The sequence below is a fragment of the Protomyctophum bolini genome, assembly GCF_963924005.1.
Source record: "Protomyctophum bolini genome assembly, chromosome: 23".
NCBI classification, from domain to species: domain Eukaryota; kingdom Metazoa; phylum Chordata; class Actinopteri; order Myctophiformes; family Myctophidae; genus Protomyctophum; species Protomyctophum bolini.
This window is the reverse complement of record NC_137884.1, coordinates 15,528,243-15,548,737: the sequence shown is the minus strand read 5'-3', so window position 1 is coordinate 15,548,737 and position 20,495 is coordinate 15,528,243. Positions and strand designations below refer to the sequence as shown.

At 45.1% G+C, this 20,495-nt stretch overlaps 1 protein-coding gene across 1 annotated transcript in view; it reads right to left on the bottom strand.

Annotated features, from left to right (window-relative positions):
- Positions 1–1,397: 1,397 nt before the first annotated feature.
- Positions 1,398–20,495, bottom strand: part of exoc4 (exocyst complex component 4) — a 153,663-nt gene continuing 134,565 nt past the window's right edge. Inside the window, exons 17-20 of the mRNA XM_080757717.1 lie at positions 15,868–16,003; positions 12,561–12,739; positions 11,606–11,765; positions 1,398–2,184 (exon numbers count right to left, since the gene is read on the bottom strand). Of these exons, the coding sequence (XP_080613843.1) occupies positions 1,947–2,184; positions 11,606–11,765; positions 12,561–12,739; positions 15,868–16,003 (713 nt within the window). The 3' untranslated portion in view covers positions 1,398–1,946. The remainder of the gene's footprint in view (positions 2,185–11,605; positions 11,766–12,560; positions 12,740–15,867; positions 16,004–20,495) is intronic.

Sequence of the window (20,495 nt, the reverse complement as noted above, 5' to 3'; positions counted from 1 at the left end):
TAAAGTACAATGAAGCAGCAGCAGTACGTGTTAGGAGAGTAGAGTTAGGAAGATATAAAAAATACATACAAATATAAAAATGAGTACTACCAGAGGAGCTGCATGGAACAGCTGAGCTAGCAGATTCCAGACTCTTAGACTAAGCGAACACCTCAGAGCGCTGGTCGGCCCAGCGAGAGAGAGAGAGGGAAGGTTCTCGGCATTGATCCCTCCAAGCGCCCCCGGCTGTTGTCATTATGATGGATGGTTCCGGGGGCCTCACCGGGGACCGGGCCGGGGCCCGGGTCTTCCTCCCGTATTGACAAGCCTCTCGTTTCCACCTCTCCTTCTCTCGTTAAGTACTCCTCTCTGGAGTTAATGAACTAAAGAACACGCAGGGGCAATGCGGGGATGGAAATGATTTGTGACTAATCTGTTTGTGTGTGTGCGTGCGCACAGCCACGCTCACACACGGGTGTGTGTACTGTATATGTGTTGCGCCTGCGTTACATTTTTGTGGAGCTCAAATTAAAGTTTTCAGCACTTTTAGTGCCGTGCGGTGAGTAAGTGATTTACAAATGCTTCAATTTAGTGGAGCTTGTATGACAAATGATGCGTTTTGCAAAATGTCTTTCCTCCACCACCACACATCCAAGTGTCACATTTACATTATTTCTCTGTGTGTCTCGGCTTTGGAGGTTAAACTCTTAATAATGAGCTCATGTTTTACAGTGTATTTTAAACAATATCTCGTTGCTGTCGGGGCAGAAACCTCTTAAGTCCATATTCTTTCTGTGTTTTTCTACGTAAATTAACACCCTACTTGATCAAACTGCAGTGTCACACATACAAAGGCATTAAGAGTAGCAGATCCACAAGCTCGAAATTTGAGCTTTTACAACCGCTATTTTGGAAACATTGAAGATAATATTTACTTCCAATTCTGTCCGTCCCTTAAATCCTTATGACACGTACGTGTTCTATCAAATCCAAAATAGTCAACAACATGACTGCCCCCAAGCAAAAAATAAATAAAATAAAAATCCTAATCCTGGCAGGGACAGACCCCTATAAATGATGGCAGCAGGCACACGAGGTATAGGCCTCGTTCAGACATTTTAATGATTATATGGCAATCTGTCATTGCAAAGGGGACAGAGTGGGGCCCACGGGGGTGGGGAGGGGGGACTGCCAGGGGCCCACGGGGGGGGGGAACATGGAACACAGAGTACTGGAGAGGAGCAGTTTAATTGGGAGATGAGATGAGAGTGAGACCCAAACCAGCTAGGGCCAACGTTCCAAAACTATCACCTGACTTATCTGGAGCAGTGGGGTTCTCAAAGCTTTTTTTCTTCACTTGGAACCAAATGGTACTTTGGTTCCATTTGTACAGACCTGTTAAGGGTCCAATTGGGACACGGTGTCAAGGCCCAATTAGATAACCACTGATCTAGAGTAGAACCCAGAAGATCGGCTGTTTTCCCATGAGGATATTTAGTGTGGAGGGAAATCTGCAGACACGTTCTCGAAATGTTTGGAAACTTTTTTTTAAACACAAATATTCTCTTCTGGTGCGGGGGTCCCTGGCACAACATATTTTCAGATCGGTGATCCGCAGACATTACATACATCTGGGGGTCCTCGACATGAAAGAAACTGAGAACTGCTGTGCTGCAGGACACGCACAGGCCCCATTTCCACCCAAAATAACTTAGGTTCTAGAACTGGTTCCGTTCTAGATTGTTGGAACCTTGGTGCTTTCATGGAACCGGCGGTCATTTTCAGTGGAAACACGCTGAACTGCTTCACAATTAGGCGGGGAAAAAAATAACCGAACCGATTCAACCCTGGTGGAAAAGGGGCCACATTTCGGACTGTCCCCAGTTCAAATTATGATCATTTTGCGGCGGTTTGCGGCCTGAAAAGGGTGAGAACCATTGCTTCACATCGAGGCGGGCTTATGCCGTTCACACAGTAGTGATCTTCTTGTCCTTGGTGGCCTGTTTGATGGCCGCCTGCTCACAGATGATCTCCTTGAGCCTCTGAAGCCGGACGTTCTGGGTGCCCAGGTCTCCCACACCGGTCTGGCTGCGCTGCAGCAGCGACAAGGCGTTGATGTACTCCAGCTCCGTGTAGCGCACGCCCTGGTCCACCACCAGGTTCAGCAGCTCGTCCGCTGTGTTATAGAGCATCTCATAGTACTGTCTGTTAGAGAGGAGAAAGGGAGAGGAGTCCATTAGTGTTATAGAGCATCTCATAGTACTGTCTGTTAGAGAGGAGAAAGGGAGAGGAGTCCATTAGTGTTATAGAGCATGATCTGATAGTACTGTCTGTTAGAGAGGAGAAAGGGAGAGGAGTCCATTAGTGTTATAGAGCATCTGATAGTACTGTCTGTTAGAGAGGAGAAAGGGAGAGGAGTCCATTAGTGTTATAGAGCATCTCATAGTACTGTCTGTTAGAGAGGAGAAAGGGAGAGGAGTCCATTAGTGTTATAGAGCATCTCATAGTACTGTCTGTTAGAGAGGAGAAAGGGAGAGGAGTCCATTAGTGTTATAGAGCATCTCATAGTACTGTCTGTTAGAGAGGAGAAAGGGACAGGAGTCCATTAGTGTTATAGAGCATCTCATAGTACTGTCTGTTAGAGAGGAGAAAGGGAGAGGAGTCCATTAGTGTTATAGAGCATCTCATAGTACTGTCTGTTAGAGAGGAGAAAGGGAGAGGAGTCCATTAGTGTTATAGAGCATCTCATAGTACTGTCTGTTAGAGAGGAGAAAGGGAGAGGAGTCCATTAGTGTTATAGAGCATCTCATAGTACTGTCTGTTAGAGAGGAGAAAGAGAGAGGAGTCTATTATTTCCAATGGAAATGTTGGAAGTGACTGCGAACGCAGCTGCTGAACCATTCTTTAGCCCCATATGGTCACTGAACTAAATATTGGACCTGATCGTCACAAGCCAGTAGCCACACAATCTTCCTTTTTTCTTTTTTTAATTGTTTTTCAGAGATAAATCAGTAAAAAAATCTACACTATCGCAGGACCTTTGAGAGAAAAGAAACGAAGAGGGGAAGACATGGAGAGAAAGGAAAACAGAAATCCATCATACACAGACATAAGGTGCACAAATGTGGTCCACAGAGGAGAGGAGTGGTTGATATTAAAGGTAACTGGAAGAGTGGGGAGGAGGAGAGACTGAGAAAGTAGCTCAGTTTAGTTATTCCACTTTGTTTCCCATTCTGCTCCTCAGTGACATGAAGCAGAGCCTCAGCAAACAGAGTGGAAACATTAACAACTGCTCCTGTCATTTCCCATTCTCCTGAAGAAGGTGCTGGAGGGACCCCCACCCCCTCCGGAGGCAAAATAACATCCTGTGTCCACAAACTGCTGAGACACTTCTAATGAAACAGTGGCTGGATGCAACCCAAACACAGACTGCTCAGGGGTGTGTGTGTGTGTGTGTGTGTTCTGAATGAATGGATCTTTCTTTATCCAAGGAACCACAATTCGGAGCACTTGGAGAACAGAGAATCGGACGTGACGTGCATCCTGAATGAAGGGACGATGGAGAGTAAACAGGTCGAGTGGTATGGTTTGCATAGGTCAGTGGTTCTCAACCTGTGGGTCCGGGACCTCATATGATTTTGTAGGAGGCCCCAGGTGACAGTAAAGTGACAATTAAGGTATTCATTCATTAATTAATCGATTAAAACACAGTTGAAATTCAGCAGGAATGAAAGTCATCCATAGACTAATGGAATACCGTAGATAGAATAATGAAGCACTACACAATATAGTCCTAGTATTGTCATTAAGGTGCAAAGAGTTCTCGTGTTTAAGTGTTTGTGTGTAAAATCCAACCACACAGCACCTCCGAGCTGTGTGTGTGTTTGCGTGCATGCGGGTGTGTGTGTGTGTGTGTGTGTGTGTGTGTGTGTGCGTAGTCCCCCGGTGTGCCTGAGGGCACAGACAGTAGTGTTTATCAAGTCGGGTGGTAGCCTCACTGTGTGTGTATGTATGCCCTTGGCAATAGCTCTGTAGTCTGCTAGACAGACCAAGGTCAGTGTGTTCCGAAGCCCCATGAATCCAAACCAGAGGAGTCCGGGTTCGCACATCGTCGATGTCGGCTGGTAAACCACATAATTATGTCCACCCCAAAAAACTAATTTATTATCATTGTAACCCATTAAAAAACATTAAAACCGATTCCACAAATGCCTTTTAAATCGGTACTCAAACTTTCGCGTGCCAAGGACAACCTAAAATGATATGTATTTGGCCGAGGACAACCCCCCCCCCCCCCCCCCGCCCCCATCTGAAAATGTATTGTGCCAGCGACCCCCCCCCCCCTAGAAATGCTGCATAATGAAGCCGGGCATTACTTAATTTACAGAAGAAGAAACATTTGACACAATATTAAATATTTGGAGATAGGTGGTTTTCTAGCCAGACGGCGACGATACAACAATCCTGGGTATACTGTACGTATGCTTCTGTGTGTGTGTGTGTGTGTGTGTGTGTGTGTGTGTACACAAGTAGCTACATTTCTTCAGCGATGCGATACAAACTCACAAAAGATTTACGATTGTCGGGTGCGCGGCGGCTCACCATGGACAGCTCTCGAACCTTTGGAGATACATGACGCTTTATAATGGAGGCTCAATGGAGCTGGATTTAGAAATCGCATCGCTGGTGGTGACGGAGGAGGGCTATTCTACCCAGAGCAATGCTAAAAGGTAAACAAATGGTCGGCGCGTTCATGGATTAAACGGTTGTCTACGCTTATAAGTGTATAGCTGGCATAGATAGGTCCCAATAGCCTAGCTACGTTTATAAGCGTAAATGGCAATACAATAATTAATGGTATGGTCACATTATGGCAATTATGAAAATTGCTCAACATAATGCAAGTTATCAAGTTTTTTCTTTTTTAATATAAAACGTAGGCTGAGCCGGCTGAGCCACACTGACTGTTCCGTGTCTTCTTTCAAACAATAACAGTCTTCTTTCAAGCAATAATGAGACCCGTGAGGGGAAAAAAAGATCTGAGCTGAAGTTTCTGGAGGCAAAGATGGAAAACATGGCAGCAGAGAGAGATTTTAAATATGTATACACAAAGTGTGAGAAGTCTATCACATTTCTCCCTTTCCCCTGACAAGGATGCTGCTAAGGAAGATTATTATATTCTGTAGATTGTAGGAGCCACGACATCTCCGCTAGGCCTGATAGTATGGAGCCCCTGAAGGGACAAAGGCTGCAGTGTGATGTGTTCTCTGTTGATAGCTGTGTTTGTTTCACTTCTGTTCTATCACTTTACTCTCTCTTCGTAGGCTTGTTTTTCTGTCTCTTTCCTCCCTCCATCCCTCTGTCTCTCTCCCTCAATCCCTCTCTCCCTCTGTCTCTCTTCTACGAGACTTATTTATTCACTGTTCTTTCCGAATATCGTCTCTTTGAAACCTCATATGTTCCATTACCGTTACTTTTCATAGAGAGAGAGAGAGAGAGAGAGACAGAGACTCAAGCTGAGAACAATGCAACACCAGCCAGGTGCTAGGAAAGACATTTGCCAAATAGTGTGCCCAGTACACACACACACACACACACACACACACACACACACACACACACACACACACACACACACACACACACACACACACACACACACACACACACACACACACACACACACACACACTTTCACTCTGCTCCAATCTAAACTCCCAGTTGCAGGGGCACTGCATCCTTAACCTAAAAGGAAGGTAGGTAGGTAGGTGTGTGTGTCTGCACGCGCGGGCGCATGTGTATGAGTTCCTGAGTGTGTGCATATGAGAGCCATGCACCATCACGCAGTTCTCTATTAAATGATAATTAGCTGACAGCGCTCCTATCCTCTCATATACAAAGAATATGAAGTGAATTTATGAGGCGTGTCTGAGACGGGAGAGATGTATGTGAAGACACTCTGAGAATGAGAGAGAGAGATGTATGGATGGATGGATGAAAAAATGACTGAGAGAAAGATAGCTGAATGGACAGACATGGTGGGAGAGGAGAGATGGATTGATAGGGGGAGAGAGAGAGAGAGAGAGAGAGAGAGAGAGAGAGAGAGAGAGAGAGAGAGAGAGAAGGAGAGGGAAAGACAAGAATCAGCACAATTCTTTTCCCCTCATTTCAGCGTGTACAATATTAAGGCCATTACAGGCTGCCTCTGTCAGCACATTTAGAACAACACATTAGTTAGAGGAGGAGAGGAAAGGAGGGGATGAGCAGGGATGAGAGGAGGGGAGGAGAGGAGAGGAGGAGCCTTGACGATCATGCAGTCTTTATGTAAAGGTTAACATGCAATTTAGATAGCATGTCATGTAGACACAGATGCCAGGTCCAGTTGTTGACCCGGCATCCTGTAGTCTGTATAGTTTCAATGTACGGAGATTAGAATATCTAGAATAACTATTATATGATGATCCAATTATATTACTATTTCTATGCATTTGATGTACCTCGTGTTTACCTTGCTTACTGTAAGTCACTCTGCATTAAGATTGCTTAATGCAGTCACTCTGCATTAAGACTAAGAGGAGTCTCTCCATATGATTCCCTCCATCAGGCGTAAACAGTGGCTTGTTGCTGCGGTAACAAATGTCGCGGCAACAACGGGGGATGCAGAGGTTCCTCTCTCACGATCTCTTCGCCTCTCCCTTCTCAACCTCCTCCTTCTGTCTTACTCACTCCCTCTCTTCTGTTGTCCTTTGTGATTTCATTATCCGCTGTCTGTCTGTCTGTCTGTCTGTCTGTCTCTCTCGCACTTTTTCCTCCCTCTCTCTCTTCAGAGCCGTCAGTGTATTTGTTTTTAAACCCACAGTTTTTGTAACCCATTTTTTCCACCCAATTCAATTAAATTACATTTTTATTAAAGTGTCAAATCACAACAAGTGTTGTCTCAAGACACTTTACAAACCAACAAAGATCCACCCAGAGCAAGCAATATTGCGACAATGGTAACGAAAAACTCAGGCAGAACCCGACTCTAGGGGGAGGGGGCTAGAGGGGGAATAGGAGGAAAGAATAGAAGAGAGAAACAGGCAAATACAGGTAGTATAGCAATAACAATAATAATGAATGAAATAGTGTAGGATAATATAATGAATGAAATAATGTAGGATAATATATATCGTATACATTGTTTAAAAATAATAATGGGTGAACTCCTTTCAACTGCTGATGAACTTCACATATCACATAAATCGGTGGTTCTCAAAAGCCGAATGAACTTGCCCAAAATATAACGAAACGCGCGTCGTCCCACATTTGAGTGGCAGTGGAGATGCACGATGAAATGTTCAGATACGAGATGCCCGACAGACATCGACGGCATACGTACAAACGGGTTGATGCTTTCACCATCCACGATTCCACGGGTGAGATTACATACAGTGGCAACAGAGACAGAGAGACAGTCAACTGAGTGTATGTGACTGCAGTCTGCCATGTCCTGCAGTCCATTTGGGGTCAGTATTTAGTGTAATAAATGCTTATAGACGATACGTTGTAAATGTGTAGAATCTATGGACCACGGCTGTCCGACGCGATACTGTCACATGAAATGCTGACGCCTGTGATTCTGAAACGCCATGTCATGTAAAAGCATGTGACAGAGGTGGCTTTGTTTGGTTCTCTGTACAACAAATTAAAATAACGCAAAGCCGGCATTAATGATGGCTCTACTTTATGCCACCATTGCAGGATCTCTGTATAAAACTGGCTTATGACTCTCTCTCACGCACGCGGGGGCACACACACACACACACACACACACACACACACACACAGAGATCACTGAATAACTATAAAGTGCACATAAGCACTGAAGACAAAAACAATCTTTACAAAGGTTGTTGTACCCTTAAGAAACATGTACCAGATATGCACGCTCTCACACAGACACTCTCTTTCTCTCTCATACACGCACGCACACACATAAATAGAAACCATTCTGTTTAAGGATGCTGTAAACATGTACTCGCGCGCACGCCTCTGTGTGTGTGTGTGTGTGTGTGTGACTGTGTGTGTGTGTCCTCTCATCATCCTCTCTGGTGTTCTGCAGTAAAAAAGTGCTTGTTCCAACAGAATGGTAATGCTGGGCTTTAGTCAACCTGTGTGTGCTGAATCGTTAAGCATCTGCAGTATCTCACACACACGCACGCATGCACGCACACATGCACCGTTGAGATAACTGTTTCCATGAGCTGCTGTGTTCAACATCCCTCAGTAACCTATAGGATCACAGGAAAACCAAGAAACTAACAGCATCATAGATGATATAGTACTATCAACATAATTACGGTACTCTGTATACCAGGTAAACAATGAACGTAGCATATGTCTAAATTCAAATTGGGAGCTGATGGTAGGTGTTGTTGTAAGTACTGGGAGCTGATGGTAGGTGTTGTTGTAAGTACTGGGAGCTGATGGTAGGTGTTGTTGTAAGTACTGGGAGCTGATGGTAGGTGTTGTTGTAAGTACTGGGAGCTGATGGTAGGTGTTGTAAGTATTGGGAGCTGATGGTAGGTGTTGTAAGTACTGGGAGCTGATGGTAGGTGTTGTTGTAAGTACTGGGAGCTGATGGCAGGTGTCGTGTAAGTACTGGGAGCTGATGGTAGGTGTCGTGTAAGTATTGGGAGCTGATGGTGGGTGTTGTTGTAAGTATTGGGAGCTGATGGTAGGTGTTGTTGTAAGTATTGGGAGCTGATGGTAGGTGTTGTTGTAAGTATTGGGAGCTGATGGTAGGTGTTGTAAGTATTGGGAGCTGATGGTAGGTTTTGTAAGTATTGGGAGCTGATGGTAGGTGTTGTAAGTACTGGGAGCTGATGGTAGGTGTTGTAAGTACTGGGAGCTGATGGCAGGTGTTGTTGTAAGTATTGGGAGCTGATGGTAGGTGTTGTTGTAAGTACTGGGAGCTGATGGCAGGTGGTGTTGTAAGTACTGGGAGCTGATGGTAGGTGTTGTGTAAGTACTGGGAGCTGATGGGAGGTGTTGTTGTAAGTATTGGGAGCTGATGGTAGGTGTTGTTGTAAGTATTGGGAGCTGATGGTGGGTGTTGTTGTAAGTATTGGGAGCTGATGGTAGGTGTTGTTGTAAGTACTGGGAGCTGATGGTAGGTGTCGTGTAAGTATTGGGAGCTGATGGTAGGTGTTGTAAGTACTGGGAGCTGATGGTAGGTGTTGTTGTAAGTACTGGGAGCTGATGGTAGGTGTCGTGTAAGTACTGGGAGCTGATTGTAGGTGTTGTAAGTACTGGGAGCTGATGGTAGGTGGTGTTGTAAGTACTGGGAGCTGATGGTAGGTGGTGTTGTAAGTACTGGGAGCTGATTGTAGGTGTTGTAAGTACTGGGAGCTGATGGTAGGTGGTGTTGTAAGTACTGGGAGCTGATGGTAGGTGTTGTTGTAAGTACTGGGAGCTGATGGTAGGTGTTGTTGTAAGTACTGGGAGCTGATGGTAGGTGGTGTTGTAAGTACTGGGAGCTGATGGTAGGTGTTGTAAGTACTGGGAGCTGATGGTAGGTGTTGTTGTAAGTACTGGGAGCTGATGGTAGGTGTTGTAAGTATTGGGAGCTGATGGTAGGTGTTGTTGTAAGTACTGGGAGCTGATGGTAGGTGTTGTAAGTATTGGGAGCTGATGGTAGGTGTTGTTGTAAGTACTGGGAGCTGATGGTAGGTGTTGTTGTAAGTACTGGGAGCTGATGGTAGGTGTTGTAAGTATTTGGAGCTGATGGTAGGTGTTGTAAGTACTGGGAGCTGATGGTAGGTGTTGTAAGTACTGGGAGCTGATGGTAGGTGTTGTAAGTACTGGGAGCTGATGGTGGGTGTTGTTGTAAGTACTGGGAGCTGATGGTAGGTGTTGCGCTCCACCTGCAGCAGTCCATCTTCCAGGGATCTAGCACATTGTAACTGGGACAGACTCCTGCATTGAAATCCCCTTGAGGCCCACAGGCTGGGATTGTCTGTTGGAAGATTATGTTGATGTTTTCAACACAATGGTACATCAGACAGACATCACGTCTTCACAGAGAGAGAGATCCACACTGGACTCAATCTGTACTAACACAGATGCACATGAGACACACACACACACACACACACACACACACACACACACACACACACACACACACACACACACACACACACACACACACACACACACAGCGACGTTGATAAGACATTGCAGTGGCACATGATGAGACCTGGCTCTTACACTGTCTCTGAGCAGATGGTGTGTGTGTGTGTGTGTGTGTGTGTGTGGTAGTTTTACTTATCACACAGGGGGATCGGTTCCTGACCAGTTCTTGGAGTCGAGGTCAGTCAGACACACATGTGCGCACACACACACACACACACAGACTAAACCACTGTACATAATTAACATTGTTCCGATGGTGTTCAGCCGTTTCTATAGAAATGGACAGTTCACACATTCACCCACTAGGTGCCACTGTTTCCACATGGTTGGTGTGAAAATTGTGTGTGTGTGTGTGTGTGTGTGTGTGTGTGTTCAGAGAACTGCAGTGTGGACACCAGGGCTTCTCTCCTCAGTTTTAAGTGGGATCGATGGTTATTACTGTGCCCTTGTCTGGATTCCTGGCTTTGTCTCAAACACACACGCACGCTCGTGCGCACACAGGTGTACACGACTGCATCGCACAACTAAGTCTAAATAAAAAAAAATATATATATAACCTTAATATTTTCCACAAGAAAATCATTTACCCTACCTTTAAATTGTTAACCATCATACATACAACACCAGTGGAATGTTTGTGCCAAACTCTAAAGTGTGGTTATAAACTTAGTGGCTGGGTCTCACACATGATTATGCACATTATAGTAATGAATATGCATGTTAAAATCATGAATATGGACATTACAACATGCTGATTGCGCCACCGAAGCGCCTGTGTGTGCGCGCGTGCGTGTGTGTGTGTGTGTGTGTGCATGAAATGCGAGGTCAGTCGATGTGAAAAACCATGAATGTTTGAATGATGCAACACCTAAACACTGTGCATGGCTCATAATCAGAGAGAGAGTGAGAGAGAGATTATGTTCGTAATATTTGTTATGCCTCTCTTTGTCTTCTTGTCTTAATGTGTTTTCTTTGTCTTTGTCAGTCTTGTTTCTTTATTCTGACCTCGTACAGCACTTTGGTCCACGTAAAATGTGCATAAATAAAGTTTGAGTTGAGAGAGAGAGAGAGAGAGAGAGAAAGAAAGAGAGAGAGGTGGACTAGACTACACTACAGTGAGATAGGCTTCCACTACAATTTCTCCATAATGAATATTGAGAAGGGAAAATACACACACACACACACACACACACACACACACACACACACACACACACACACACACACACACACACACACACACACACACACACACACACACAGTGTGTCCTCAGCCAGAACAACTAACTCTCCTCTGACAGATGGTGTCCATGCGGGCGGGCGAACGTGTGTGTATTGTATGCAGGTGAGTGTGTGTGTGTATTGTATATAGGGGTGTGTGTGTGTATTGTATGTAGGGGTGTGTGTGTGTGTATTGTATGTAGGGGTGTGTGTGTGTGTGTGTGCCTACCTAGCAAAGTCGAGGTCGGCCTCTCTGGACATGGTGATGTTGGTGAGGTTCTGCTGAAGGACGAAGATGTTCCGGCACATCTTCTTGATGCCAGACTCACTGATCCTCTTGAAGTACTGAGCTCCGTTGATGAGGATGCAGGAGATCAGGTGGCCCAGACCTGGAGACACACGTGATTGGTTCATGCTGTATCACCCCCACATCCCCATAGCATAGACCATAATGCATGGCATGGTGGCAAGTGGCAACTAGCCGCAAGTTACAAATTGACAGCCCATACATCCAAACAGAAACATCCTTTCTGATTGTACTACACAACATCCAACTCACCAACATTGCAGCTGTACAATGTGCAATTTCAATACAGGATATCCAACGAGCGCCTCCATACTAATAATATATTAATAAAATAGTCACCTGCAAGGAATTACTTGGCAGAAAGTATCTCATAACCTGTCTACGGTGAATTTCTATGAAACAAACACTATACAGTGTAGAAAGAGGATAGAAAGAGGGTAATTCAAGCTTATTGTACAGCTGCAATGTTGGCGAGTTTGACGTCGTTAAATACATTCAGACATTTGGTTGCATGGGCTGTCAATTGCAAGTTGCGGATAGTTGCCACCCTGCCATTAACTTAATGGCATGATGTCCGCCACCTGCATAAATGGTCTATTGAGCCGGCTAGAGTTCAGAGCCTGCCTTCGACAGCGTCACCAGGACCTGAATGCGTGGCTAGCGATTCAGGAGCTGGAGCCAGGCAAGAGTCAAACAACCCTTTTCAAGATATCTTCTTTTTTTTAATACGCCTACAAGGAGAAGTGAGAGGGAGCCAAAGTTCCAAGTGGGTTCCATGAGTTTATCTCATATTCTGAAGTCGTGTACCTGTGTGTTTGTCTGTACGTGTGATAAGAGCCTCTATGCTGAATAAAAAAACATACACATTTGGACTGACCTTCAAAGATGTACTGGAACTTGTGCTGCTGCAGAGCGGCGCCCATCACCTCCTCGATGGCCGAGATGTCCTTGTTGAGTTTGACCACCAGGGGGTCGTAGTCCATGCTCTCCACGTTGGCCACGATGGCATAGTTCCCCTGCTTGGCCAGTGGGATCAGGTAGTGGAAACAATGAACTCTGGGGTGGTTCACAAGACGAGAAGACAATGGATCGTTAGACCAGTAGTGGAAGCAATGCATTCTGGGTTGGTTCACATGACGAGAAGACAATGGATCGTTAGACCACAATGACATGGGTCATCCCTAATCCCTATGTTCTCCACTTACGTTATGGTTTATTGGTTAAAGTTAGGTAAGTGGAAAACATAGAACCATCTTACTTACCGTCTTACTAAACCTTTCAAGCCGTGACCCCCCAAAATAATCTGAGTAATAAATTATTATTCATAATAATAATAATAATAATCTGAATTTGAATTGACAAGCACTTGGAATTGTAGAAGCTGAGGACCGTGAGACATTTACATTACAACATTACATTTCGTTTGACTCAGTTCCACAGATAGATATTGTGAAAATAGCTATTCACAATGCATTTAGTTTGTTGGTTACTTTTGACGTACCGTATACGTCTTATTAGTTTTTTTTTCCCGTAATTTCTTTTAGGTATTTAAAAGTCATTAACCCAACGAACGACTGACACAGAAACATAGCTTTTTCAGAAAACTGTGGTGGGGAAAAAGCCGCTCCACGCTCCAGAGGGCGTTTGGCTTGCTCGCTCATTCGCTCAGGTTGATTCCCCCCTTCAGTTGCGCACGGTTGCTCTGTGCTCCACTCAGACCCGTCCTCTCAGCAGCAAATACAATTATAATAAGTATTTTGCTGTGCGTCCGCGAACACGCAGCACATGTCTCTGTGTCTGACCGCATGACCGGGCATGCTTAAACGTGTGGCGCACGGCCCCCGACCGGTAGCAGCTTGGAGCGGTCCACTCTAACCCATTTTAAAAGTATGACAACTATACTGATTTAGAAGGCATTAGAACGGGCCTTAAGGTCTTCATTTGACCGAGCCAGTCACTTGTCTTATAGTTTCCACACATACTAATAGAACTCTGTCCCTCTCTCTCCCTCCCACTAGCCCTTCAGGGTGTTGTGTGTAGCTTATGCAATATTGTTTATGATTGGAGATCCCCCCCCCCGGGCTGATGTCTGGCTATAACGCTACACTCCATTGCCTCTCCTCCCCATCCGGCAAATTTCCCCTGATAGCCCTGATAGCGGTGGTACCCAGTTAAATGAAGCCATGAGAGAGGGAGGGAGAGGGAGGGAGAGAGAGAGAGAGAGAGACAGAGGGGGTGATTAGGGAGGGAGGGAGTGACCTGAGGCTGATTCTAAAGTGCTGCCTTCTAAAATTGGTAGCCTATATAGTTCCCACACTTTTTTGCGCCGGGGACCCGTGATATGAATTTGGCTGTCGACGCCCGTCTGAAAATGTTTCGTGTCTGCTATAGGGACCACCAGAACATAAGATTTGTGTAAAAATGTGTCTAAATTATTCAGCATGTATAAGAAAAGGTTATAAGATAAGGTTATATTTGTGTAAAAATGTGTCTAAATTATTCAACATGTATAACCCACCCATTTAGGCCTGAGGCCGAATGGGATAAGAAAAGGCCAAAAGGTTATAAGAAGTGAGCTTGTATATGTTTGAGAGCCACTTTTCTGTTGCTACTTTGTGTACTGTATACATGTGTGTAAATACACGCAAGCACAAATGAACGCACGCACGCACGCACTGAATGAGTTAAAGGAGATGGAGGATGAAGAGGAGCAAGGAAGGCGGCCTCCAGACAGACGGAGGCGGAGGAAGAGAAGAGGTTGTGACATTGGGGAGGAGCAGGAGGAGGAGGAGAGGAGGGTGTGTGTGTTGTTGCTTTGACCGTAGGGAGACTCTGAATCACTAACTCCACTTTATGGCCGTGCTGTTGCCGCGAGGCTGCACTTTGAGGGGGATTGACTCACTTCGTCTGAGCAATAAAAGAGTGTGAAGAGTGGATGTGTGAAACATTATCACACACGGAACATGATGCTCACTGTTGCGGGCGAGAAAGCTCTCAACTCCCACATTTAAACTTTTTGTGCTTTTTGTAAATTAACGCCCGTCCTCTGTCCTCTGTGCGCCGTCACACGGTGGTGTGTTGCGCGCCACAAATAGAAGATCTACGGTAGCTAGACTTTAGAGCATTGGTGGTTTCGGTTCGTGTTCTAAAAATCAGACCCGTCTGAACTGAGTGGTGCTGTAGTGTACTCAGGCGCGTAACTAGATGTCAGTGGGCCCCCCCGACGCAGGCTGATCAGTGAGCGCCCCCGAAAGCACCCCCTCCCCCGCGGTCGCCGGTGAACGTAGCCCAAACGGACTGTTTTTGGCAGTTGTGACGGTACATGTGGCGATTGTAATCAGAGCAACAGCTGCAGCCTGTATAAAAACAAGCCCAAACTGCGTGTTGGTTTATACACAGCGGGGCACTGTGCAATTGTGGTTGTGATTTGTGAACGTACCTGGCTGTCGGGACTCCAGACTGGGAAAACCCACTGCATGCACACTCGCCACAGACAATTCTGACTGACTGACTTCCTTCACGTTATTATTGGGAGGAGGGGCACGTGTGATGCCTATGATGTGTGTGTGTGTGTGTGTGTGTGTGTGTGCTAGCAGCAGCCACCACCAGGCTCCGCCAAACTTTGTTCAACTCAACTGTCATTGCATCTCTGTAGTGTTTATAATTTAATTTTACAGACAGCACGGGTGGGCGGCCGTGTGCCCCCCTTGCCTCTGGGCCCCCACGCAGTCGCGTTGTCTGCGTCGCGCTAGTAATGCCCCTGACTGTACTGTACTGTACTGTACAAACTCTCCTCCCTGGCCTCTGCGTTAGATGCTGCACAACAGTGCCATCCAGTGGTATTGGCGAGGTGTTTCAGCTTTATGTGCTCAGACACGAACCTGGACACGTACACATAGCTACGCAATGGAGTGGCTGCACCACTCAAAAAACGTCAAATATTACCTAAGAAAGAGGCAAAGCATAATAACAGCAAATCTACAAGCTCACAACGCCTATTTTCAAGTCAAACTAAATAAAATGTACTGCTACAATTCCAAGTGCTTATCAGCGTGGCGGGCCTCAGTTAAAAAAACAAAACTATTTTGGGGTCGTGGCCTGAACAATTTTGGGAACACTTGCCCTAAGGTGCCCCGGCACCCACTTTGATAAACCCTGCTGTAGATGCTTTGGTCCAACATTACCTGACCTCCAGGTGAAGGGCCAGAAGGCAGCGGTCAGCGATGTCTTGGAAGCCTCTGGACAGGTCAGTGAGGGCATGGAGGATCTGCTCTCTGCTGGACTCACTGGACACCTGGCTGTCCTGGCCTGGGGACACACCTGCAAGGACGGACAGGACGAGGTACTTAACACTGGAGTAAACTGTGACGTAAGGTCGCAACAACTGACAACTAAAAAAGCCCCAAAAAATATCTTCAAGTGGGAGTGGTTAACCAAGCTAAGAGTGGATAAAATGTATCATAAAATGCATATAAACATATAATATATGGGAGATCTAAAGGTCAGCGGTCCTTTGACTAATGACTGTGAGCTTCAGTTCAGTTCTTCACTGTGACTTTACAGTGCTTGGAGTTCAAAATGTACTCCAAAAGAATAGGACAAAGGAATGAGAGAAAAAATAAATAAATAAATAATCTACTGAAAAATGTCAGACTAGTAGTCAGAGATATCAGGGAGGTTCAGCTCATATGCTGAATGTAAAAAAGGTTCCTACATCTTACTGAAATATTAATTTATACATCAATGAACTGTCGCAACAAGATCCTAATGGATATGAAAGCTGCTCTATGCAACTTTCCTTTTCTACCCTGGATTTGAACCCGGTTTCCTGTGACATTATTAAAAATGACAATGGCATTCACCTGCATTTCAACTGTGAGCTGGTCTCTCACACACACACACAGAGGACCAACAGCATTTCAACGTTTCTACGAGTCACCATGTGCTGAGACAGCAAGTGTACGTGTGCGCGTGTGTGTTTGTGTGTGTGTGTGTGTGTGTGTGTGTGAACACGTGAGCAGGAGAGCGTGATGACTGCGTATAAATCAGTGCAGATCGATGGCTATAAATTAGTGCGGAGAGCAAAGGGAGAGAAATTGGCCCTGTCACTCATATGTAGGTCTATTAGGTCAATGAGGCGGGGTGTGTGTGCGTGCCTGCGTGTGTGTGTGTGTGTGTGTGTGTGTGTGTGTGTGGGGGTACACAATCGATTGGCTGCAGTCAAGTTCCCCAGTTACTCTTCTTTGCCCTTCTGAAGGTCAGACATACGCTAACGCGCGTACACACACACACACGCGCACACACACACACACACACACACACACACACACACACACACACACACACACACACACACACACACACACACACACACACACACACACACACACACACACACACACACACACACACACACACACACACACACACACACACACACACACACACACAGTAAAGAAGTAAAGAGAATAATTTACATTTTACAAGCGTTCTAGCAGCGTTGCAAAGTGGTGGCAGAATAACCTAGAACTGTTTCAGTACAGTATGTGTCTGTGTTGGATTTGCTGGGGTTTTTTCCCTGTGGGTGGCTGTTTTCAGCATGACACAGGTATAGTATTAAAAACCCTCTTGATCCTTGTGATTCTGGTATACAGTCCATGTGGGTGTGTGTGGTCATGTGGGTATTCACATATTCATAATGGCACATGCATGCACGCGCACACACACGCACACACACACACACACACACACACACACACACGCACACGTCTGTCTTCCTATTAAAGGAGCGCTAAATTGGACGCTGATAAGCTGCGAGGCCATTGGCTTAGGTAAACACTGCCCAGGCATGTGGAAGGTGTGCCAATCAACAAAGCAAACACTCACACATGCGCACACGCACGCACACACGCACACCGTCTTTGACGTGGAGAGATGAAGACTGCAGATTGTTTATTCTATTAAAATGGGTCTGCATGTGTGGGTGTGAGTGCAACTCACAGTGTTCTACTTCTATTGCCCAAGGTGGTCTAATGACATGTAAAAGGCACGCAGAGGTGAGTAAGGAAATACAAGCCGTATCAAGGTAGCATCCATCTATCTACAGTATCTATCTATCTATCTATCTATCTATCTATCTATCTATCTATCTATCTATCTATTTCAGCTTGTTGATCTACCAATTTCATAATACTAATGATAGACATGTTTCACCATCTGCGATTTTTGAGTGGTGCAGCCACTCCAAGGAACAGCAATGTCCATCCCTACTGTATGTATGTATGCGTGTGTGTATGTATGTATGTATTTGGTTAAAATGGGTGGGGTTTAAAAAAAGGCAAAAGCTTGCTCTGGTGCACTGGCCTAAAAGTGGGTCCTTAAAAACTGCTAAAACGTCTGAAATGTATGTATGTAAGTATGTATGTGTGTAGTATTTAAAAGGGGGGGCTTTTTAGTAAAAAGCCCAGCCCACAAAACCTTCATATATTTAAAACAAATCCAAAATAAGGTTACCAGTGAAGGGCAAAATGCCTATTCACTGGGGACTATGCAAGGCAGAGGCGTCCACCCCCCTGAGTCCAAGTTAAGCTAGACCGGTATGTATGCGTGTATGTATGTGTGTATGCATGTAGGTATGTATGTGTGTATGCATGTAGGTATGTATGTGTGTATGTATGTATGCATGCATGCATGTCCCTACGTTTAGGGTACCAAAAGAGGGCACTGTTGCACCACTCACTTCAGACAGGTCTGATTTTGAATAGCCAACAGATAAATGGGTAAAGGGATTAACATCATTGTGATGCTGTATTAACACATTTCACTTGGGGAAAATGTGCTAGATGCATATGCAGAAAGATATGCTGGTCAATTGCCCCCACATGTTTGGTTCTGTAGATTTGTTTTTATTCCTTTTTTAAATTTTCTTTTGACCACAAAATAATGTTAGGCTTGCTACTTTGATAGCATGCAGTCTTAGACAGATGCCAGATTCTGTGTTTAGCTGAAATGCAAGCTATACTTTGAATCACTGCATTGTTTTCTTTTGCACTCTACGGTACGTACAGTATGTGACTCTAGTGATTTACTTTGTTGTTTGCTGGCTAGGATTAATGTTCTACTCGGATTCCTCTGATCTCACACTTGTAAGTTGTTTTGGAAAAAAAGCATCTGCTTAAATGCCTAAATTAGTTGGAGTGCCTCAAGAGCACAAGGACGTAAATACTTTACAGGCTTTACCGATGCTGCTATTCGTCGATTATTACCTTTGTTAGTGTCTTTATTACTGTTGTTTATCATTGCTGCTACAATGTCTTAAGAAAACGGAACAAAAAAATTAAGATTTAAACATCAAAATCGTATGAATCGTGGTTAAAAAACAACCGCATTGCTATCCCTAAAGCTTATGTTTCCATTGGACCAAAAACACTTACCTCATGGACCCTAGCATCCCTATTGTGAGGCTCACAACAACACCGTTGCGTTGTGAGTTACCGCAGCGATTAGGTGTAAAGGGGCGAAGAGTAGCGGACCAAGGATTGGACTGTGTTGTATTGTGTGTTTCATGTCTGTGGTTCATTTCTCCAGGCGCTCGTATACATTCATTAAGAGATACAAAGAAGAAAGCAGCTAAACCCAGTAATAAAAACATGCATGCGCGACACACACACACACACACACACACACACACACACACACACACACACACACACACACACACACACACACAGGACAGGGAGACAAGTCATTGATCCTGACTGACAAATTTATCTCCCTCTCTTCTCTCCTCTTCTCATATATCGTCGTTGTCTACTTGTCGGGGTAGAAACCTCCTATGTCACAAATTTCTACTTTTTATGCGTATTTCGTTCGCATACATTAATGGCCTACTTCACCGTACGAAAGCAGTGAAATTAGGCGATCTACAAGCTCACAAGGCATCACATTGCGATGCGTGGTGAGCTTGTAGAACGGCTATTTCCGCCCTCTAAATGTTTATTAAAAAGGCAACAACAGAGGAAGGGTTTTGCACATGAGGTTTCCACCCGACAGCGCCGATTTTGTTCTCCTCCGTCTGAAGTCTTCCTGCCGGATTTGTGTAGCGTCGTGCGACAGCGCCGCGCAGCAAAAACAGCCGACCCTCAAGCTCACAGCCCTATCAGCCCGCAAAACCCTGTGAGTTTGTATATCAGCATTTATTTTTCTCGTCTTTAAGTATAAATCCAGGCTTAAAAAATAAATAAATCCTTAATGCATTAGTTATGCCGGCTGAAGTGAAAGCGTGTGTATTTATTTGGCTGTTGTGTACTTATTCGTGCATAATGTGCGTGTGCGTGTGACATCAAGAAAGCACACGCACACGCACACACACACACACACACACACACACACACACACACACACACACACACACACACACACACACACACACACACACACACACACACACACACACACACACACACAGCTAGATGTCTTCTCCATCTTTGAAGAGAGAGAGAGAGAGAGAGAGAGAGAGATACAGCTTTTGTACAGATATACATAATTTAACGAGCTAAGCATTCACACTATGCTAGAGGGTAGAGTGCAACAGACCCTCTGCATGTGTCCTCATGGTCAAGGTTAAGAAAAGGATGAAGAAAGCATATCTCCATCCTCCTCCTCCTCCTCCTCCTCCTCTGCCCTCCAGTCAGTGAGGGGGTCTCTCTCCATACTGAAGAGCTGTGTTGTTTACGACTATAGCCTAAAGATCTGCAGAGAGCTCCATTACCTTCCACAATGTACAGCCAAACTGTTGCATTACCATAACAAC